The sequence below is a fragment of the Leopardus geoffroyi genome, chromosome A2, assembly GCF_018350155.1.
Source record: "Leopardus geoffroyi isolate Oge1 chromosome A2, O.geoffroyi_Oge1_pat1.0, whole genome shotgun sequence".
Taxonomy (NCBI): domain Eukaryota; kingdom Metazoa; phylum Chordata; class Mammalia; order Carnivora; family Felidae; genus Leopardus; species Leopardus geoffroyi.
In genome coordinates, this window is record NC_059331.1 from 88,084,559 (window position 1) to 88,109,617 (window position 25,059).

The window sequence follows — 25,059 nt, forward strand, 5'->3', positions numbered from 1 at the left end:
CAGACTGAGGTGACCAAAGCACACTGTAGTTAGCCACGCTGTGTGAATTACACTTATAATGAGATTCTGTCACTTTTCAGGTATTTTAGAAATGTATTCAATATAAAGATTTGCGTGGCAATATGTTCCACTAGGTAATTAAGTTATTCCCAATGCTGTTATTTTTTTAAAGTACATGTAAACAGTGAGTAAGTACAAAGTCAGAAAACCAACAATTAGAGAAAGCTTCATTACTCTCAAGGAAACATATACAGACTTTAAGGCATTACTGAGTTTTTTAATGGTTAGGGAAAATAAGTCATATATTCATATTCATACATTCACATACAGTACTTTCATAGAGAACTTTCAAAGAAATATATAGAAAGCTAACCAAGAGAAATACTTATTTTATACCTATTACTTTAAGACTGCTGTCCAGGAATCAGCAAAATTTTTTTTATAATGGACCAGGGAATAAATATATTTAGTTGAATGGTCTCTCTTCCAACTACTTACCTCTGTAGATAAGGCATGAAGGCATCCAGAGATAATACAAAAATGATTGTGTGCAACTGGCTTCCAATGAAACGTTATTTACAAAAATAGAAACTTTATTTACAAAAAAAAATTACAAAAATAAAAAACTTTAAAACTTTATTTATAAATATATTTGGCCAAGAAGCTCTAGTTTGCCTATACTTGGATCCAAATCTAAGTTTTTTGAGGACAGAGTATTTATTTTACACACCTTTTATTCCCTGCTTAATCAAATACAGTACCAAATATATTGTATATGCTTAAGAAATTTTACTACATAAATCACTAGGTGAGTTTTATGACCAATAGGCTGAATGAAAAGAAGTCTAAAACTGCTCAAACCAACTTGTCTAAGTTAATTACAGCAAACACCTTCTTGGTAAATTAGGTACTGCTATTTCATTCAAAAATTTTTTTAATGTTTATTTGTGTTTGAGAGAGAGAGAGAGAGCAAGCGAGCAGGGGAGGGACAGAGAGAGAGAGGGGGAGACACAGAATCGGAAGCAGTCTCCAGGCTCTGAGCTGGCAGCACAGAGCCCGACACGGGGCTAGAACCCACGAACCATGAGATCATGACCTGAGCTGAAGTTAGACGCTCAACCGACTGAGCCACCCAGGCGCCCTGGATACTGTTATTTCATTTAAAGTAAGTTACAAAATAATATTTTAATGCTAAATATTACTCTAATATCAATACATGCAATAGTCAGGAAATGTAACGTTTTATAAGGACAGTTTGTCCTTATAAAGTCTCTCATATAACAGTATCGAATGAAAAAGTCACCAGAACTATCTTACCATAAATGATTCATATTATGGCATTCCCTTGGTAAGAATGAGGAACGTACTACTACCCTGATTATCCACAGCATGTAGATATATTTTCTTCAATTTCCAACTCATAGCATTTTATTATGAGAGTGACCCATATCACTGGAAAAATCTAATCATTCAGACATGGAGAAAATATTCTATCACTAGAAGCACCTGCTTTTCATGTCATCAGACGTTGTCACACCTTGAATGAAACGAACAACATTTGGCTCTGCTGGGCTGACAATGACATAGCCTAAGAGTGTGTTCAATTAGACTGCATCATGCTACGAACTAAGGCAGCAAGAATGTCTTGACTCACTCCTTGGCTGTAACCCAGTTGCTACAGAGACTCAGGAGTTGGTGTAACGTGTTAGCCTTTTACATGTTTTTGTTTTTGTTTTTTTTTTCTCTCACTATAAAAACAGGAAAAAAAAGGATAAGTTAACTTTCAAAAGGAGATGTGCATGCCTTCTTCCAAACACGTGTACTGTGTCATCAGCAGCTACTCCAGGCACAGGGAAGTCCCTTCGTACATGTTTTAGTGTGCTCAGAACTGGGTCGGGGCCACTGCTCCTGCACAAGCTCACACGCTGCAGGGAAGTTATGGAGAGATGGAATGTTAATTCTTCCAGTAAGAGAGACCCTAAGCACATCGTGGAAGAGGTAAAGCATGCATACTGCCTTTGCCTTCTCCTTTCTTTTCATTTTCTCTCCTTTTGTTTCTTTAGTAGGTTCTAATGGACTCATCAAAGCAAAATGAAATCTCACAAAGAATGTGCTTCGCTTTCCCTTGAATTAAAATTTGACCCGAAATTATTTTTTCCACAAATATGTAGGAAATAAGCATTAGTATAAGAAATTCATAAATCTGAGTGGATAAAAATATAATAAAACAAAAACCAAGACCCGCTTTACTCGCTTTACTCTAACCCTTCATTGAAATTAACTTGTAAATAGCTATGTCTAAATGTATATGTATATATAGGTACATGTACATATATTTTTTTCTTCCTGAATCAACTGCATATATGCCTTTTGGGAGCAAATAAAAGGTTAGGGAGTCAGTCCCTTGTGACTGACCAGGGATATAATTGATGATGTGTTTAATTTACAATGAGTAATACTTACTGCGTCTTTTCCTTTCATTATGCATTCTTCTATTTTTAGTGCTGTGCTAGGCCAGTGTATCTGAAATAAAAGACAATGCACTATTATGCAAATGCATACAAAAATAAACCATACTGAAAAACCATTTCATTTTTTCTGGAATTCCAATATGTGTTCATTTTTTTCTATTTCCTCAGAAGATAAATTAAGACTTTATCTTCTTTACATCATTATTCGTATAATGAAGGCACTTTCATTTGAGCTTTTATTACAGGCTAAAACTTAGTTAAAAAAAAAAGTCTTTCTTAAGGCTCCTTCAAGTCTCAGCCTTTCAGAAGCCACCCACAATTCAAGCAGCCCTGCTCTGTACTTAACCTGCCCTGAATTCTGCAGTCCAGTCTCTCCCCTGAACCTAACTGTCTGCTCCTCCTGGTCAGACACCACCTTGAGTTCCCTTTGCATTTTTACCACTGAGCCCAGAGCTTGGCGTATGGGGGCTTGGTAGTGTTTGCTAAGTGACGGGATGAAAGGATGCATGACTCCTACATCCTGGATGGACACCCAGACTGCCTCCAAACCTCTCGCACAACAAACATGGCACATCTTTGTACATGTCCCTCTGAGATCTATAAAAGTGCATCAATGCTATCATATGGTACCAATGGAGGATTGGTATACATGACTCAGAAGTAGAAATACTGGGTCTTAGGCAAACACAAATTTAATGTTAACATAGCGCCACACTGTTCTCTAGAATGGCAACATGTTCATACTCCACCAGCAATATCCCCGTATCCTCACTCACACCTGCGTTACCAACTTTCTAATTTTTGTACTAAACACCTCAAATTCAGTATTTAATTTAATCCTTACTACAACTTTATCAAAGATATGGTATTACTTCAGGACCTCCTTTTTTAAAACAAAAATTTTTTTTTATGTTTATTTACCTTTTGAGAGAGAGAGAGAGAGAGAGAGAGAGAGAGAGAGAGAGACTGAGCGCAAGTCAAGGGGAAACAAAGAGGAAGGAGACACAGAATCCAAAGCAGGCTCCAGGCTCTGAGCTGTCAGCACTGAGGCCTGATGACGGGCTCAAACATATGGACTGCGAGATCATGACCTGAGCCAAAGTCAGAGGCTCAACTGACTGAACCACCCAGGTGCCCGAGGGACCTCCTTTTAAAAACAAAAAAATGTGTGTTTCTCTGTCTAGCTCCACAACACATTAGATCTATGGTTTGGAACTCCAATGTGATCCATATAAGTGTAACAAGTGGTAAGTTTATCCCCACATCTGCTTGATCAATCACCCACCCCCTCCCAGACTGAAAAAGCTCAACTGAGCCCTTTTCTTGTGTCTCTCAGAATTCTGGGGAGCATCATCTCATGCTAATGTGTCATCTTCATGGTTTCTGCTGACCAAGTGATAGTAAATTCTGTTTTGGGAGATGCTGGCTCTCATGAGAATACTCTAATTTTTTCTTGATTGCCTTCAACGGTTTTCTCCTTAGATCCACAAGTACTGCGGTACAGGACTGCTAAGAAGTTCTACTTTTTCTACTTCCATGGCACTTTGAGCTAGGCTGCATCAGTATTTCTTTGGTTCTCTTCTGTTTTAGGCAATCACTTTCTGTTCCCAAGTTAACATTCTGGTGAAGGAATAGAAACTTTCCAGTAGAGTAGCCTGGGGCTCTTAAGGTATTAATATTTCTACACATAACTTTCTCCTCCTCAGGGTGCTCATGAGTCCCCAGAGGAAGGGTTCAGGGATATCTTTCTACAACTCAGGGTCAATGTTTCCTGTCATTAGAGTATAGTTTAGGCCTGGGCCAGTCAGCCAGACTCTTTTCCTATCTATGGCAATTTGTCCCTGTAAGGTCCCTATTATCTCTCCCTGATTTCTCCCCTCCCTCCACCTACCACCATCCCATTCTGTGCTCTGCTAGCCTAAGAAAAATCTCTGGTTATCAAACTCAATATTCGATGTTGCTGATTGGAGGTATTTTTTTATTTACTGAGCACACTGTTTAATTATTTTTTAATTAGTCGCCAACATTTACAAATGAGAACTTTTGCATAAAAATCAAAACTTTCTGATTTGCTTCAGATTTTTCTTTTACCTAATTGACCCCTGCAGTCATTTGAGTTTTTGAAAACTGATTTTCTATATACATATATATATGTGTGTGTGTATATAACCGATTACATGTAACTGATTATAAAACATATATATATATTTGAATCCCACATATGGTCAAGATTTATTTTTTTTTTAAAGCTATGTCCCATAAAAGTAATAGGTTAGGCATGTAGAAGAGGCTTATCACATACTATGTAGCCAAATCCAATCTGATACATGAATAATATCAGGAAGTTATAAAAGTAGGGTCAATGGCATTTTATTCTGATGCTTTTTACATAGCTACATGTATTATCATAGAAACAAGCATTCTATGGCTTGAATTACAGGTGTAACATCTTACTTTGATATTCTTATTAGTGTAACAGGTCCGACCAGGTTTCTTACTAACAGTACTCAACATCAGGTGTTCTTTTGCTTTCCTAATGCAGTATATAAACTTAAAAAAAAAATCATGTATGTATATTTGTTTTACAACATAGCAAAATGACAAAGGAAAAAAGTAGGAGTGTGAAAGAAAACCAACTAAAAAGCCGAAGGCACAACACATAAAATCCTAGAATCGATGTGTATGATGGAAGCGGTGGATCCCGCAGTGAATCACACATGAATCAGGAAGACATCACATAAACACATCAGTGTCAGGGACAGATGCACGCCTGCATCAGCTTCAACAGAGTCACCAATACCATTACAGGGTAAACCTCCTAGAAGTGAAGTTGAATAAAAATTTTAGTGATCCATTATTTTGCAAAACATTTTTGCACCTGGGGTGAGATTTTTTTCAGATGATTTCTAAGACCCATTTTCACTTGAGATTCAATTTAGTTTTGGAATTAAGACTTTACTGTAGATGTGTAAACTATTCAAAAGGATATGCTAGAACATGTGCATATATATACATACACAAATATGTGGAATGTATACATAGCATGTATTATATATACTGCATATTATATATACACAAGTATAAATACAAATTTATTTTAGCATCATCTATCACTGGAAATATTTTCATGACTAATTCAGTTATCAGCATCAATAAATCAGAAAATACATTTATAATGCTTTATATTCTTAACACACTTAGGAGAAGCAGGGCGATTCTTAAAATATTAGCATCCCTTATCGCTTTTTCATCATGTAAAATGATGACTTATTTGCACTGTATTTACACAATTTCAAAGTATGAGATAACCAATTCTTTAGAAAAATATACCAAATTCAGCTTTTCAGTGTTGAAATAGTATCCAGAACAGTAAAACAACCTCAATGTATTACATCCTATATTCCCCTAAATGACTGCTTCATAATGATTATTTATTTCTAGGACTACTTAAATACACTGTTTAGGAAGCAATTTCCTACAAAATTTCTACTCATCTTTTGACACCTTTTGTTCTACATTATCTGCTCAAACAGGCTTAAAGATTGGGATACAGCCTCCCTCCAGGGCAAATGAAAGACTAGTTTCCTAGTCTTCCTGACCAAGATAATAAAGATAATGTCTCCCTCTGGACAAAGACTGAATACATTTGCTAACAGACACCTTAAGAGAGTTCATATTTCCTAAGCTTGAGGTTCATCGGGCATAACACATACTCCCTGTGTGTAGCATCTACCCGGGATGCTATGCATTACCCGCTGTGGGACTTAATGGGGACAAAGAAAATTACTGGAAACATGACGGCCATGCTGTATGCTAGACTGTGGCTAACAGAGTTCTTTGTCTCTGACCCATGCATCTCATAACTTCTGGCAGCATCTAGGAAATAGTGACAGGTTAACTTGTCTCACAAGTAAGATAAAATCTCAGACCCTTTACAGTTTTGACACCAACAAAAGATACTGTATTTTGTGATAGTGAATACAATAAATGGCTTGCCTAAGGATGGTCAGAATATGTACTGTTTTTAGCAACAAATGTAATAATGTCAATTGCTCTAAGAATGAAACCTTTCCTGATATCTTCTTATATGGTATCTCTCCCTCCTTTGATCCTCTATAGTGTTCTTCTTACTTACCCTACCTAAGATTATAACTGATTTATGCATGTAACTTTAGCTCCTATATTAAACTGTAAGTTATAGAGAATAAGGCATTATCTTATTTCAGTTTTCTTACCAATGCACAATCCCAACTAGGCACAATGCCTTCAATGCAGTCACTGCTTATTCAAGGTCTACTGATGGACTTGTATCAATCAGTATACCTTTATCACATTCTTTGTAAAATCCATTCACTAAAAGAGTTAGTTTACAGTAAAATTTGAGAGATAAGCTTGAATAACATAAAACTGCTGTAACCAGTGGCAAAGGAATTAGACAATTTTCACTTTAATCAGGAAGAAATTCTGTAGGATGTTAACAAAAATCTAGGCTTTGAAAGACTTGTAGGATTTCTGAAGGATATCACTCTGAGAGGATGGAAGGGAGAGATGCAGAAGACTGAATTATGAACACTTCCTAAAATAAAGTGATACGGAGAACTCTGCAAAGGAACAATGTAATTATAGATTTACTCAAGTTTGTTGTTCTTTTGTTTTTTGTTTTTGTTTTTTTTTTTTAATTTAGTAGGCTTAGGATGGCACTCAAATCTTCATTCATGTGACAAAAGATGACAGATCAAGACCTCACTGAAAATGGAGTTATTTTAAAACCATCATGTACAAATATCCTATCAGGATAGTAAGGGCAATGACGTCTTCATTTACTGTAGAAGTCTGGATGGCCTTTGGTTCTGTTCCAGAGTTTAGCATCAACAAAAACCCATACAATTAATCTGTTTTCCTGCACAAAACATTTTTTAAAGGCAGTTAAACTACAGGGTGTAATGCTATTTCCAACTTTTCTGTTCCAAAAAGAGGCATAAAAAGCAAAAGGTTAAAAATACATCATTTCATCACAATACTCCTATAATACAATTTAATTGTTCCAATACACATTAATGGACTATTTACTATTCTTGCATATCTCAAAGGAGAAAAAAATAAAGTAAAAATTAAATTACAAGGCTATTTTTTCTGGACTCCCTATTGAGTCTCGTAATTATGCTACGATTAAGGATTTAACAGCTTACTGTTACAAGACGTTATGACACTCAGAGATTTAGAAAAGCAAAAACAAATGCACAAAGAGGGAATAATTTAACTGTCTAAAAAAAGACTTCCATTTTTATTTAAATAAATAAATAAATAAATAAGAAATAAAGTGATCCAGTAAATCTCTTTTCATGGGATATATTTAAATGGCTAAGTCACTATTATAATTTCATCTAATATTATTTTTCTAAATTTTATTATTCTAAACGAATTTTTATTTATATTTCGCCTATCTACATTTTACATCTATGCACAGTACCAGTGTCCATCGATGTATATTTTAACTATTTGTCCTATAAATAGCATGAAAAGAAAATAGATATAACACATTAAAAAAGTCCTAATGGTTTATAAATGATACTCTTTAACCTGACATATTACCGTTCTCAGTGTTTATGCTTCTATACTTAATTATAACGAGTGTCATTATTCAAGTAGTTTATATGCCAAAATTATAATCTTTTGAACTATAAACAAGATTTGTATTTGAAATGTTTATACTCCAAAGCATTTGAACTAGAACAATATTATTACTACAGGAACATTATTGGCCTGCTTCATGCCCTTTTTAATGGATGAATTTACTCAAATGCTATCATTAATGTGAAATACCATGTGCCATTTATATGCAAATTATTTTTAATGCCTGTTCCACCCAGTAAAAAAATTAAATTATAAAATACAAGAACTTCCTTTACTTTTGATGCGGTAAAGTCAAATAAATGGGAAAAGTATAAATACTTAGAAAAACCAAGTGTCTAAAAGAGTTCTCTGTACAGATATTCCAATTAACTAGTGTAATGTTAGCTAAGAATAATAGTGGTGAGAATAATTTTAGAAAAAAACCCTTAAATTTAGAAACTTAGAGAAAAACTGCCGATGAATGTTTGTTAAATTTAAATACTAATATGGGATAGTCTATGAAGTCCCATAAAATATAGCTTACATAAATATATCTACTTTTGATTTCTTTGGGAAATGGAAAAGAAGAAAAGAAAATGTTGTACCTCAAACCAGTATTGCAATCTTCCAGAGAAAAGTTTTTCTTTGTTTTTCAGGAAATTTCAGTAATCCTCAAATGAGCAGATTGCATGGGTCTATAAAGACTAAATACAGTCAAGCTAATCACTTACCATGGCTGAATACTGGAGATGGCTTGGCTCTCAATCTCCGCCATAAGTAAACAGGTGGAGTAGAGTTCTTTCTTACACTTATCAGTGTTTTTTCTCCACTCCACTCCTGTCACCAACAACTAACTATTCCACTAGTTCTTCACCATTTCGAAGGTAAAATACAGTCATGCTAAGGAAGTAAGAACCAAGGGAAAACAAACACCACGTAACAAAAGGCAGGGCTCATGGTATACTGAAGACCGGTTTGGGGAACATGAAGTTCACACCAAAGCAGAATTTGCTTCTCAGTGGTGTGTAACAGTGGGAAGAGCATAGGCTTCTCGGACAGACACACTTGGTTTTAAATTTTAACTACGACTGGGGCGCCTGAGTGGCGCAGTCGGTTAAGCGTCCGACTTCAGCCAGGTCACGATCTCGCGGTCCGTGAGTTCAAGCCCCGCGTCGGGCTCTGGGCTGATGGCTCAGAGCCTGGAGCCTGTTTCCGATTCTGTGTCTCCCTCTCTCTCTGCCCCTCCCCCGTTCATGCTCTGTCTCTCTCTGTCCCAAAAATAAATAAAGGTTGAAAAAAAAAAATTAAAAAAAAAAAATTTTAACTACGACTTACTGGCTTCACGGCTTTATTTTCCTCTTCCTTCCATTCATCCAACATACTAATGCTCAAGTGATCACACACTATAATAGCAGTTATGTTATGCACATCTTTAGAGCATCTCTCACTGGCTCATACGTTGAATAGATTAGGTTTCAACAGCACAGTGGTCAATATTCTCCATGATCTTATCTCAACCACATTTCCATCTTTAACTCTCACTCCGTACCCTGTTCCCACCCACATCCCCCCACTTCACCTGTATGTGTTAGCCATGGTTATTAGTTATTATTTTAAACCACTCTAAAATTTCTGTTCTTTCCTCACTCTGTTCTCACTACCAATCTGTACAAATTAAAATTCCAAGTATCATTAAAAGTCCAATTTAAATTATATCCACTCCAGGAACCCCTACCTCCCAGATTTCGCATACTTTCTTAGCATTTTATTTACACACTTGCTATAGTTTCATTTAAACTGTGCTATATATGACAAATGTGTGTGTATGTATCTTCTCCATTATATTACACATATCTTATGGTAGGATTGTTCTATTCATTTCTTCATTTTTCATATCCCTATGTGTCTTTCTAAAATGTAGTTGAGGGGTGTCTGGTTGGCTGAGTTGCTTGGGTGTTCAACTCTTGATTTTGGTGCAGGTCATAATCTTGTGGTTCATGGGATCAAGCCCTGCATTAGTCTCTACACTGACAGCACAGAGCCTGCTTGGGATTCTCTCTCCCTCTCTCTCTGCCCCTCCCCAACTCATGCTCTCTCACTCTCTTTCAACATAAATACATAAACATTAAAAAAAATTAGAATATAGTTGAATGGCCTTAAAATTATGTAGGACTCTTTCACCTTACTTAGAAATAGTAGCACATTAGAATCATGTTCTGATTCTATGTCTAGTTTAAAAAATAAATTTTTCTCATGGAACACAGAAAACAGTATAAAAGTATTTTATTTTTATTTTTTTTAATATATATTTATTTTTGAGAGAGAGACACACACAGAGTGCAAGGGGGTAGGGGCAGAGAAAGAGGGAAACACAGTAGCAAATATTTAGATGGCACTTAGTATGTTCTAGGCACTGCTTAGGCATTTAATAACTCAATGAATTGTCTCATAAAAGCTGTGAGATAAGTATTATGATTACCTCTCTGTCACGGATATGGAATAAGTTGCCTTAGCTCATTCATCTTATAAGTGGCAGACTGGATATGTGAGCCCACAGCAGTGTGAATATGTACTCTGTGTTCTTGCTACCACATTATAGTACTTTTCAAAAAGTGTAGTAATATCTGTGAGGGGCCCCTGGCTGGCATCCGACTTCAGCTCAAGTCATGATCTCACGGTTTGTGGGTTTGAGCCCCACACTGGGCTCCATGCTGACAGCTCAGAGTCTGGAGCTAGGAGCCTGGTTGGGATTTGCATTCTCCCCTCCCACTCTGCCCCTCCCCCGCTCACACTCTGTCTCTCAAAAATAAACGTTAAAAAAATCTTTTAAAAAATCTGTGAATTAAAATAGTTAAAATGAAATAAAAAGGAAAATTAATATGTTGGCTATTTTTGCTAAGTTTCAAAAAAATATTAACTGTTGGTTAGCTAAACCTCATTCTAGAAATAAAATACTGGTCAGAAAAAATAAGGACAAACTCTCAACCAGTAAAGAAACACAAGAAAATATACCAGGCCTAACACTTCTTTAATGGTAAATTTAAATAAATGTGATAAACACAAATAAGGAAATAAACTTTTCTCATGGAACATAGAAAATAGCATAAAAGTATTTTATTTTTATTATTTTTTTAAATGTATATTTATTTTTGAGAGAGACACACAGAGTGCAAGCAGGTAGGGGCAGAGAAAGAGGGAAACACAGAATCCAAAGTAGGCTCCAGGCTCTGAGCTGTCAGCACAGAGCCCGATGCGGGGCTTGAACCCACAAACTGCATGATCATGACCTGAGCAGAATCGGATGCTTAACTGACTGAGTCACCCAGGCACCACTAAAATATTTTCAATAATTCTTAGATGCTATATGAAAAATTTACCTTGTGTAATATCAAGACGGATTTTTATTTTGATTATTACTAGTTTTAGGTTACTAATGAATTTTATCATCACTCATCATTTTGAAATGATATACATTATTAAAATGTTTTAAAGTCACATGAAAAGTTTTTTTTTAAACCTATTTTAAAGGATTGAATTACTAAATAATTGTGTAAATACAGGGTTGATTCTTAAATGCTAAGAAGATACCAGCATAATTGTAGCTATTTCTTTTTTTTTCCTTTCTTGAGCATATTTTTGATATATCTAACATATAAAGAGGTTTTTTTTTTCAAATTGTTTAACTCTAAAAAAACCTTAACTCATTAATTTTGCATGTATCTGTATAAATCTTCGTAGATTTAAGTCCAATTATATTATATCACTGATTAAAGTTCAAAAAACTATGCGTTATGGAAAAGTAAAATTTAATTCTTCTGAGTGTCAAGTTGTTCACCAGAGAATTTAATAATAACACAATAAACTATAATTCTCCCTGGTGGCCACATCTCGACTTCTCAAGAGGTACAAACAAATTGAACGTGGAACATGTGAGAAGAATCATACACATTTCTTTCCAAATGATCTACATTGGAAGTGCTTCCTCAATACAAAACTATAATATTAAAACTAAGTATTAAATAAAAGAAAATTTAATGACGAATGTTTTAACAGATGAAAAACAAAAGCCAATTTAAACATGAATAGCCCTGGATTCCCATGGTTAGAATCCTATCCCAAGTTAGACACTGTGGTATTTCATCATAAATTGTTTTTAAAAGATCCAGGTTGCATCTACAGGAAATCACGTGAAAAGCATCTGCCAGGATGTTATGTCTTCCCCCTTCCACATTTTCTATTCATACTAATGTCCTGGTATTGTCACAATGTAATCAGAACATCTCAAGATGCTTTAATTTTTCACTCATATAATGGTTTCCTCTAATTCATTCAAAACTTTTTATACCAAAGGATTTCAGAGAAAGATAAAAGGAAAAAAAATTAATTTCTTGGGAAGTTCCTGATGAAATCAGTTTCACCTAAGAAGTCTCACATTATCTGTAGATTTTATAGACATTTGAAGAGAGCAATTGGCAGAAGCCACCCTTTTATGGCAGGTATGAGGTTCTCATTAAATAAAATACAACATGAGATAAAACAAATGGAATTATAAAATTGAAATTTTCACAGGGAAGAGTATGATTTAACACGAGGAATGACTTTTCTCAGTGTGAGTCATAGGGCTTTTATGAACGTAATACAAATACAACTGAGCAGAATTTCATTGCAAAAGACTATTATTACAAAGTCTGGGAAATGCTATGAATGAAAGAAATCATAAAGAAAAACCAGTATCTAAAAAGACTATTAAAAACAGTAAGTCTATTAAATAGTAAGTTCTTATCTATTTCAAAACTGCATAGAAAAAATCAGTCTTACGTGCATATATACCCATATAAATTCTGATTATTATATATAAAAAATTATTTATTTGCACCACATATAGGACCACTATTTCCTAGTGCTTACAGGAGCACATAATCCTTCAGCATTTCACAATCCTGGATGCACATACAATCACCTGAGAGAATTATTAAAATCCTCACTTCAGCCAAGGGGGAGATGCATCACAGCATACATATTATTTACAAAGTCCTCAGGCATTATTAATGTGCAGCTGAAGTAAAAACTACTGTCACACTGTAAAACAGGATGCAACTTTGTTTGCCAGTGGGGAAGTGGGTAGGTGGTTGGTGGGGTTGGGGGTGGAGGCAAAAGGCAGACAAAATTAACCTTAAAGAAAGTAGAGAATAGTTTTTTTATGTGGTTCTGGCAACAAGTACAGTGGGATTTGCAAGAAGGCAGACAACGAAGAAAACGTATTTACTGGGTGATGTCAGCATTAACAAGAGATACATTTTTCATTCTTTTACTGCCTACATTCTTTGAGTTCCCGTAACTTCTAACCAGAATATAACATAATACTCACTCTAAAGAAGCTATCTTATAAAGTACACTGGCAAGTAGTCAATTTTAATCAAATGTAAGAATCAAAATCAGACCAAGGTTTAAGAAAGGGTTGGGACAATCTTCAAATCTAGCTTAGAAATGAAAGGAAATCGTTTTTTAAAAAGTGGGTGTGTTGAAGGTTAGTCTGGGGAAGGTGAGTGTGTAAGGACAAGGAGTTATTAAAGGACAAATAGAGGTGCTCAACATCAATAGTCATCATCAAACCACAATAAGGTATCACTTTGCAACCATTAAAATGGCTATTAAAAAATAAAAAATAATGTGTTGGTGAAGATATGGAGTAAAGGAAACTCTTATGCAATGTTGGTCGAAATATCAACTGGTATAGCTACTGTGGAAAACAGCACGGAAATTCCTCAAAAATTAAAACTAGAACGACCAAATGATCCAGCAATTCCACTTTTAGGTATATTTCCAAAGGAAATAAAAAGAGAATCTCAAAGAGATATCTGCATTCCCATGTGGCCTTATTCACAGTAGCCAAGAAATGAAACCAAGTTAAGTGTCTGTCAAAGGACGAGTGGATTAAGAAGATGTGGTGTCCATATACACAATGGAATATTATTCAGTCATGAGATAAAAGGAAATCCTGTCATTTACAACAACATGGATAGACCATAAGAGCGTTATGCTAAGTGAGATAAGTCAAAGACAAAATACTATGTGGTATCACTTAAATGTAGCGTCTCCAACAGTCAGACTCATAGTAACAGAGAGTAGAGCAGTGGTTGCCAGAAATGGGGAGTGGGGGGCGGGGTGGGCAGGGATGGACATGGGAAGATGTTAATCCAATTTCCAGTTATAAGATGAATATAAGATGAGTAAGTTCTGAGGACCTAATGTACATGGTGTTGATAGTGATGAATACTGTATTATACACTTAAAAGTTGCCAACAGAGTAAATCATAAATGTTCTCACTATAAAACAGAAATGGTAACCATGTGACATGATGGAGGTGTTACCTAACGCTGTGGTGGTAAATCATTTTGCAACATATAAATTTATCACATCAACATGTTATTTAAACTTACATAATGCTATATGCCATTATAACTCAATAAAATTGGAAAAAGTGAAAACAGAAGTGATGAGTTAGCAATGTGTTGGTGTGGACAAGTGGAGATTACACTAAAAAGGTAGGTAAGAGTAGATCATAAGAACCTGTAACTGCTAAACTGAGAACTTGATGCTTATTTTTACTTAAAATTTTTAATGTTTTATAAGATAAAAGTTACGGAGCAAGAGCTGTTAACTAATAAGATAAAAGTTACGGAGCAAGAGCTGTTAACTAAGGCCTGAGAAATCAGGAAATGCATAGCCTTCAATGAGAAAAAAACACATCATTATGTATTTGCATAATCTCCAGTGGAAATTTGACATTTCTATCATATAGATGCAGGAAATAAATCAAAGGAGTATTAATATGGAGCTTAATAACCAAGAGATATAACAGATATTTAATATTACTTTAGAATTGTTATAGGTAGCTCATATTATTAATATTCATCAGTAATTTGGAATTACAGTACTGAAAAGACCAGCTGCTAGGTATTATTATTGTTGTTGTTATTATGTTTTAAAGTTAATATTTACTGGGGCGCCTGTGTGGCGCAGTCGGTTAAACGTCCGACTTCAGCCAGGTCACGATCTCGCGGTCCGTTGAGTTTGAGCCCCGCATCAGGCTCTGGGCTGATAGCTCAGAGCCTGGAGCCTGTTTCCGATTCTGTGTCTCCCTCTCTCTCTGCCCCTCCCCCGTTCATGCTCTGTCTCTCTCTGTCCCAAAAATAAATAAACGTTGAAAAAAAAAATTTAATAAAAAAAAAAGTTAATATTTACTTTTATTTATTTTTATTTTTTATTTTTTAGAGAGAGACAGAGCGAGAGCAGGAGAGGGGAGGGGGGCAGAGGGAGAAGGAGGAGAATCCTAAGCTGTCTCCAAGTTCAGTGCAGAACCCAATGTGGGGCTTGAACTCACGACCCTGGGATCATGACCTGAGCCAAAATCAAGAGGTGGATGCTCAACCAACTGAGCCACCAAGGAGCACCTCTAGGTCTTTTTTTTTTTTTTTTAACGTTTATTTATTTTTGAGACAGAGAGAGACAGAGCACGAACAGGGGGAGTGCAGAGAAAGAGGGAGACACAGAATCTGAAACAGGCTCCAGGCTCTGAGCTATCAGCACAGAGCCTGACACGGGGCTCGAACTCACAGACAGTGAGATCATGACCTGAGCCTAAGTCGGATGCTTAACCGACTGAGCCACCCACGTGCCCCTAGGTCTTTTTATTTAATATACAATTAAGAAACTACATGTTTTCGTACTATAAAATGTTATTCTTTTTTTTTTTAATTTTCTTTTTTAAAGTTTATTTATTTTTGACAGAGAGAGAGAGAGCAAGTGTGAGCTAGGGAGGAGCAGACAGAGAGGGAGACACAGAATTCAAAGTGGGCTCCAGGCTCTGAGCCATCAGCACAGAGCCCGACGTGGGGCTCAAACTCACAGACCATGAGATCATGACCTGGGCCGAAGTCGGATGCTTAACAGACTGAGCCACCCAGGCGCCCCCAAAATGTTATTCTTGTAGTGTGGTAGCTGTATTTCAATATATTCATGATTTGATAACTCTTTTCAATATTTTATTTTGTAATCCTACATAATGATTTAACACATTTAAGGGTCCACAGACTTCCCCAGACTGCCAAATGGATCAATGACACACAAAAAAGGTTGAGAACCCCTATACGAAACTATTATTTGTTGCTGATGTTATAGAAAGAGAGGATATGATATTGTAGAAAAGACAGAAAACAACCAATCTTTAAGAAAAGTCAACAGGGTGCACTACAGAGCGCGGGAAGAAAGAATGGCACTTCATGAAAGGAAAAAGAGCACCTACCCCCCCCCCCACCCCCACCCCGTAACAAGGAGGGAGGTATAAAAGTTACACAGAAGTAGCAGACTTGGTGATGGGACAGAGAGGATCCACCTGTTTGATGGTTAGTAAAAATGAAGGTTAGTAACCTTCCTGAAGAGATCATCAGGGCTAATCCATTGGAACATAACCCTAGATAGTGGTTGCAGGCCCCATGGGAAGTACTGACCCCAACCCCAACCCCACCCCAAGAGATCAACAATCAAGAGCTGGACTCATATCCCCATAAAATGCTCTGTGCAGCTCCCAATCTGACTCCACCCTTCCAAACCTTTCAAACACTTCAATTAAATCATCTCAAATGCCTGGTGTGTCTAGCAAAATCCAGTGTAACTTCCACCTCTTTTTCCAGTGTTCTTGTACCTCCTTGCTTTAATTACACCCACCATGTCCCTTGAAACTACTGTTTCTCAACCAGCCCTTTCTATTGGTAATGGCTTTTTCATTGTAAACCCACATGTTAAGGAAGATGATTTAATTGACCTTTCTTGTCTGTTAACTAATTAATCTTCACTCTCTCTAAATTCATCTACCCAACAGAAATTTAAAACTAAAGAGTAGGGGCACTTGAGTGGCTCAGTCAGTTAAGCATCTGACTCTGGCTCGGGTCATATTTCATAGATCGTGAGTTCGAGCCCCGCAATGGGCTCCTCTGTACTGACAATGTGGAGCCTGCTTGGGATTCCCTATCTCACGTGATCACAACAATACTTGCTATCTTTCCTTGTAGTCGTCCACCATCATTTTTTGTCACATGCTCATTAGTTGAAATATTTTTTTTCACCTAGATTACTGTTTTTCTCTTCATAAGGATAAAACATTAGCTATTACCCATGCCAACTGGTGCCCTATCCTCTGATCATTCAATGATCTGGCCCTTGAAATAAACCTCAGCCATACACTCTGATGTTACTTCTCTAGCCCTCCATAGCCCAATATGGGAGCCATTAGTCACAACTGGCTATTGAGCCTTGGAATATGGCTACAAGCCAGGTGGCTTATCAAGTATCACTTCCCTGGAAAATCTTTCCCTGACCACCCTATTTAATGTAGCAACCTTGTAACTCTTGTCTCCCTAACTCGCTTTATTTTTCTTCACAGCACTTATCACTATCTGATACTACAGTATGGTATTTTTTGGTCTGTATTTTCTTTTTCCTTTTTTTTTTTTTTGTTTGTTTATTTTTGAGAGAGAGAGAGAGAGAGAGAGAGAGAGAAGCAGGAAGGGGCAGACAGGGAGATACAGAATCCCAAGTAGGCTCCAGGCTCTGAGCTGTCAGCACACAGTCGCCTGTGGGGCTCCAACTCATGAACTGCGAGATAATGACCTGAGCCAAAGTCGGATGCCCAACCGAGCCACCCAGGCATCCCATTCTTTATTTTCTTTAATATAATCTTTTACAATATATACATACTGCTTCTGAAATAAAAATTGGGTTATGAAAATTATCATGAAAAATTAAATCAAAAATAAATAAAAATGCTACTGTAGTTGCAAAGACAGTGAGGTATAAGGTGGGGGTAAACAAATGAATCAAGGGAAGACTAATGAAAAATACGTGGATGAAACAGACCAGTGGAAGGTCTGGAGAGTTTGTGGATCACTAGGAACTCAGACACTGCTAGAGGGAAGAGGACTTTGTAAAACCACTTTCTACTTGGGAAAAATATTAGGCATTATCTTGTGCAGGTGAACATCAACAGTAATTAACCTATAACCACCCATTTCACTCCAGAATATACACCCTGGGGATATTCCTGCAGGAATGTATATTAGGAGATGTTTACAACAGTGATCACAGAAACATCAGTAAAACAAAATACTGGGAACCACCCAACTATCCTTTGACAGGTACTGAGTAAATTGTGCTATATTCACATGATGTAATACATTACATACAAGTCCAAGTGAATAACAAGAGCTTGTAACATAGTATCTAATGTGTGCCAAACATAGTTCTTGGTGCTTTACTTCCATTAACTCATTTTCATCCTCAGAGAAGACTAACACTTTTCCTTTTCCAAATGAGGAAACAGAGGCATAACGGGGTAAAGGAATTTACCAAATGTTATAAATGCAGAGCCAGGATATGAACCTAGAAATCTAATTTGTGTTCCTAATTCACTATTCTATTTCTACAACAAATGGACTACATCAATAAATAAGATAACTGAATCTAAGAAATAATATTGAATAAAACAAAAACAAAATAATCCCACAAGACTGTAATATACTATTGTGTATCATTTTTACATAGCTCAAAACAAGTAACTCTAAACAGTATACAATACAGGAAAAAATTATTATGATAAAATGTTTTAAAATAAAAATAAAAACAAAAACAGCCATAAAATACAGGGTAGTAATTGCCTCTATGTATCAGAGGCATGCGGAGGGAAAGATGGAGGAAGGTAAAGTAGCCTCTACAATGGGACTGGAGATAACTCTCATTCTTGACTTGGGTGGTGGGTTTACAGGTGTTAGCTTCAATATTATGCTTTATAACATGTTTATATTATTCATATGTTTTAAGTATAAAAATATTGCATTTCAAAAGACATTAAAAGCTAAGAAATAAATACAAAGTGACAAAATAGAGAAAATGGGCTTTGGATATCCTCAAAGTGCTTGATCTCATGGGAAGAAGGAGGGATTTCATACTACATGCATACATATTTAAGGGTAGTTTTGTTTTTGTTTTTGTGTTTTTCATGGTGGAGTCTGGATCCTGCTTATAGAATGATGGGCTAGACTTAGTGGTTTGACCCTCAGCAATTTTGCCTCTGAAGGGGTATCTGGTGATGTCTGGAGACTTTTCGATTGTCATGACTATGGGGAGAGTTCTATTGGCACCTTGGAGGGAGGCCAGGGAGAGCTAAATAGTCTACAATCCACAGGATGCCCTCTTCCCCAACTTAAACTTGTTTATAATCAATAGTACTGAGGTTGAGAAACCCACAGATATATAAAGCAAAACAGAAAAGATTAAAAATATAGTACCAGGTAAATAATCGAGGGAGCAAGGTCCAGAAAAGATGAGAGGAAAGCTTGGCCCAGAGACTGACACACTACACCTTCAGAGCCTGGAAAGTACTGAAGCATTTTCATTCTCAAGTCCACTTCATTCAACAGAGGGTGCATGACATAGACCTAGCTCTAATTCTGCTGTTACTGAAAACAAACACCCAAGTCCTAACTGAAGTTTCACCGCTAATCATTCTGTGGAAACAGGCGGGGAAGGTACAATATAACAAATGCAGCAGGAGTGAAGTTACCTCAGAGCTAATGAAGCTTAAGCCTCAGGACTCCTTGCTGGTACTTGGCCCTTGTGGGATGCAGGGAAGGACCTTAGCAACTTTGAAATTTATGTTTGAATAAGTCTATTTCCTGAAGAGGTCTGCTAAACCATATACACTTCAGGCCCCACAAAATGAGGCTTTACCCTTGAATGTTAGAAAGTTATTGAATTTAATAATTTGTGTAGCTACTTTCCTTGACATCCTTGTGAGATGGCACCCTGAAGCTTCAATAGCCACATACTAGTCTGTTTAGTTCCCTAAGACACAGTTTATAAAATCCTACCACTCTCCTGCCTAAGGGTACAGTTAGGCCAAAACAATAAAGGAGAATAAGTACATGATTCAATTTCCTCTGCTCTAAAAGGGGGATCATATTAATGTGGCAAGCTGATACCTCTCGGTCTTAGTTCTAAGTAGGAAACAACAGCTGAGGAAAATCATTAGAAGATTCTATGTACATAGCAATCATTTAGAAAGCCTGCTTAAATATGGATTCCAGGGACCATCTCCATGAGGGTTACATGATCCTGACCCAAGGATAACAATTTAAGAACCAGTTCTGTAATGCAAAGATTCTTAATCTTCTGGGGTGAAGATCCCTTGAAGGATCTGTCCATATTTACATACTTAAAATGTTCATACAGGGGTTGTATTAGTTTATGATGGCTGTGGTATAACAAAATACCATGACTGGGTGGCTGAAACAACAGAAATTTGTTTTATCTTAGTTCGAGAGGCTGGAAGTCCAAGATCAAGATGTTGGCAAGACTGGTTCCTTCAGAGGCCACTCTTCTTGGCCTATAGACGCCTGCCTTCATGCTATGACTCAAATGGTATTTCCTTTCTAGGCACGCACCCCTAATGTTTCTTTGTGTGACCAAATTTCCTCATTTTATAAGGATAAAAATCATATTGCATCAGGGTCCATCCTAACGGCCTCATGTTAATTTAACCACATCCTTAAGACCTTATTTCCAAATACAGTCATATTTGAGGTACTGGGGGTTAGGGCTTAAATATATGAATTTTAGGGGACATTCAATCCACAACAGAGATTGTTCTATGGATCCCATACTTAGGATCCCTAGCTTAGATATTCCTTCACAGGAAATCAGAGCACGTAGATGATCTGAGAGAAAAAGAAGAGGGCCATATGGTGAACACCACAGTTAGTGGGGGAAAGACATCCAAGCAGAGAGAGAGAGAAAAACCACTGAATTTGACTGGAAAGAGGAGGTCATAGATAGTCTTAGAAACATTTGCGTGTGTGTGTGCGCGCGCGTGAGTGTGTGTGTGTGTGTGTGTGTGTGTGTGTGTGTGTGTGTAATATAAATACTATACATATGTTACATATATAAAGAGATAGCATTTCTTTTAAGAACTACTGAGAAAATAAAATTAAAGATGATAGTAAAAAGCACAGAGTATGTGCTTCCACTCCCTCGTACAACTACTAAAATGACAGTAAAGGACACAGTCCAAAAAGGACAAACAGAACTTGAGTAGAGAAGCCAAAGAAATGTCAGCAACATTTTGGAAGTTCTACGACATATGGAAAAGTGTTGACTGGCTTTGCACACTAGAAAAGCTGAAATCTAAATGCTTGCAAGGTGAAGGGAGCCAATAAGCAAGCTGATTCATGAAAAAGAACTTTAGAAATGCTCAGGAATTCAAAGTCTACGGTCTCTCTGAGAATAGGAATGGTGGGTGTGGGTGAAATCAGGTAAAATGGTCCAAAGTTTGTACAATAAATATGCCAGAAAACCGAGGGAAAGAGAATCAAGAGGAAAATAAAAAGAAGGAAAAACATTTAACAAATAATGAACATTTTCCAGAGCTGAAGGCCATGAGGCCTCCTATAGAAGGCCCAATGTGGATGAAAAAGATCAACTCTAAGAGAAATTTGAGAAAAATTTGAAACACAGAGGTGCTTGGGGTCAAAATTCAGGGTTAGGTTGCAGGAAACAGGTTACATACAAAACTTAGAAATTAAAAAGGCATCAACTTCTCAGAAGCTCTACTGAAAATCTGAAAACAATGGAACAATATCCTCAAACTTCTAAAGCCAATGATTTTCATTGGAGAATTTTATACTCACCTATCAATTGTATGTGAAGTTTGAATAATATTATTTTGAAACATAAAAAACTCAACATTTTACTTTGACTCCTTATTCAAGAAGTTACCAGAAGGCACACTTCCCCAAAAGGTCGTAATAAACTCAGAAAGAAGACTCTACAAATGAGAGGGAGAGTGGATGCTCCAGGATAATGGTGAAGTTAAACCCTGGGATGCTAAAAGAACCAGAAAGGATATGTCTAATTTAAAAACTGGTGGGGGGTGGGGCGCCTGGGTGGCTCAGTCGGTTAAACGCCCAACTTCGGCTCAGGTCATGATCTCACAGTTCGTGGGTTCGAGCCCCGCATCGGGCTCTGTGCTGACAGCTCAGAGCCTGGAGCCTGTTTCAGATTCTGTGTCTCCCTCTCTCTCTGCCCCTCCCGTGCTCATGCTCTATCTCTCTGTCTCAAAACTAAATAAACATTGAAATAAAAAAAACTGGTGGGGGGATGGGCTAAACAGGTGATGGGCATTAAGGAGGGCACTTGCTGCGATGAGCACTGGGTGTTATATATAAGCGATGAATCACTAAATTCTACTCCTGAAATTTAAAAAAAATCTTGAAACTAATGAAAACTGAGAGACGGAGAACAAGTCTGGTAGAGAGTTTCGTGTTTGGTGAAAAATTAGTGAAAGTAATATAAAACTCTAAGAGAATAGAAAAGAAAGGGTGGGGATAATATTTAATCTCAGGATAAAAAAGAAGTGGGATCGATTTTCCTAATTATGCTAATCTAAATGGTTATTACTTACTCAAAATTGTGCTATAGCTAAATGAGGGGACAGATAACTGGGGGATGTTAGTATAGAGCAGAGACATTTTAGCTACAGTACTGGAAGAAAAGAACGCTAAACTCTTCATCTTTCTTAAGAGAAAGTGAACAGATACTGTCTAAAATCAATGGTGTCAAGTAAGAACAGTATTAGAAATGTTATTTAGAAAATGGAGGTTAAGAATGAGAAGAAACAACAAAAGAGTTTGAAATAATCTTCTCTAGGGTTTAGGAACTGGCAGAGATGAAGGGATGCTGTTTTTCATCATAAATTCTTTTAAGTGACTTTAAAAACTACGGACATTGATCATTTTGACAAACATAAAAGTAAATGTGTATTATAAAGAAAATGTATTATGTAATATTTTTATGCCAAAAAATACTATTGTCTAAATATTTCTGCATGTTTTAAGATTGATTTGGGTCAGAAAAAAATTCAGCTCAACTCAACTCTGTATAAACACAGACTCAAAGTGCTGTCTTTGTCATCACAGTTAACCTTTGCTTGAAAATGCTGGGCACTTGCCTATTTTAATATACTTCAATCCACCGAGTTTAAGGAGCATCCACCTGAATCAATGATATTACAACAGAATATCAAGGGTTAGCTATATCAAGTTCGTTGATAAGCCATTCGTTAGGCTAGGGTTTTTGTAGTATAAATCCTAGATGGATTGCTGGTAAAAGCATGTTCGAACCAAATTCAGATCTCAGGACAGTGGGTGTGGTGACAAGGGCCATTATGCAAAGACTAATGTCAAACACACTAATCCAAAGTCTTCTGGGAATACAGAGATCAGTGATGTGCTAGAAAAGTTCATTCTTGATAATTTATAAATTTCTCTCAAAATGATTTAATTTTCAATGAATACTTTATTTCTTTCAAAAAGTAATCACTCAGAATATTAAAATGGCTGACAATCAAAAAACTATTTCAAGTAACACCATGCAATAAGTTATCTCCCTCACCCCTTTCTCTCCCTCCTGATACAGTCTGATGTTTCCATACCTCTCGATAGCCATTGCTGATTTGTTCCAAACTGAGAGAATATACAAGATCCTTGCCTCCCACAAAGAGTCTCTCTTGATATTCATCCAGAAGCATTGCATGGAGATCAAGAAACCCAAAAGGACTATGAAAAATTGATGTTCGATTTAGATCCAAGAGTTCTGAAAGGCAAAAGAAAATGTTCACTCAACAAGTCACAATACCAATACCTTTGTAACACTTTTATCACGGCTCTATTGTCATGCCTATTGGAACTATATAGTTAACATTCATTTTATGACAAATGTAAAGCCTTTAGAATTTATTAATCAAAGGATTAAAAATACGCAGTGCTTTACAATACCATATTGAACACCTGAAAGTTGCTAAGAGAATAGATCTTGAAAGTTCTTATCACAAGAAAAAAATTTGACATGATGTTATGGATGTTAACTAAACTTGCTGCAGTAGTGTATCCATAATATGTACGTATATCAAATCACGTTGTGCACTTCAAATTTATACAATACTACATATTAATATTTTCTTGATAAAACTAGAAAAACTAAAAAAATTGTTCAACCAGTAAAAAAAGTGTAACTGGGAATAAATTTTAATGTGCACAAAGTAAAATCTTTTATAATTTTGTGACTCTAAAATAAGGTAAATAGTTCATGTTTTTACATAAAGAAAGAATTATCTTTCACAATCTTTATGTAAAGTGCTATGTGGAAGAATCATTCTATTGTGACTTTTATACTTACTTTTCTATGTGTAACAAAAATTCTAAATATACAAAAAATATTCTAATTTTTTTCACAAAAAAATCTTCTAAAAGTGTGTGCATTTAATTCCAGATGAACACCAACTCACAAAAAAATGTATCTACTTGAAACTAGTTTTGAAAGTCACATCCATAATCAATTAATTACTACTGACCTTTATTTTACTGATAGAGAAACTCAGGTGCCCAGAAATTAAATGACTACCCTATACCCCTATACATACATTATTACAACAAAAGATCAAATTATATATATACACATACCATGAGGATTAAAGTACAACCGATGTGTATGTCATCACAGAAAGTCCTGTAGACTGAGAATCTGAAGAGCCACATTCAAGTCTTTGCTTTGCCATTAACTGCCTGAGTCACCTTGAACAATCACTTAGCCTCTTTATTGACTGATGGTGAGCCTGGCTTCTTCACATGTTAATCTCCCTTCTATATTCAAAATTATTAATTCTTTGACTAAATTGCATTTCTAGAGTAGAGGTCATAAAAATACTGTAAAAAAAAAAAAATAAACCCAACACCCAGATATTTTAGAGAGTCTTTCAAAGTGCAGTATAAAACCTGTATTTTTGGAAGTTTAACAAATTGAAGGAGTATAATTAATAAGTGTAAATATCACATGTGCCATATTTAAGCTTATGTAAAGGGAAGTAGT

General features: G+C 36.2%; 1 protein-coding gene across 1 annotated transcript in view; it reads right to left on the reverse strand.

Annotated features, from left to right (window-relative positions):
- SEMA3E (semaphorin 3E) overlaps positions 1 to 25,059 on the reverse strand; it is a 248,223-nt gene that overhangs the window by 92,140 nt on the left and 131,024 nt on the right. Inside the window, exons 2-3 of the mRNA XM_045494645.1 lie at positions 23,627 to 23,787; positions 2,464 to 2,523 (exon numbers count right to left, since the gene is read on the reverse strand). Coding sequence (XP_045350601.1) covers positions 2,464 to 2,523; positions 23,627 to 23,787 — 221 coding nt within the window. The remainder of the gene's footprint in view (positions 1 to 2,463; positions 2,524 to 23,626; positions 23,788 to 25,059) is intronic.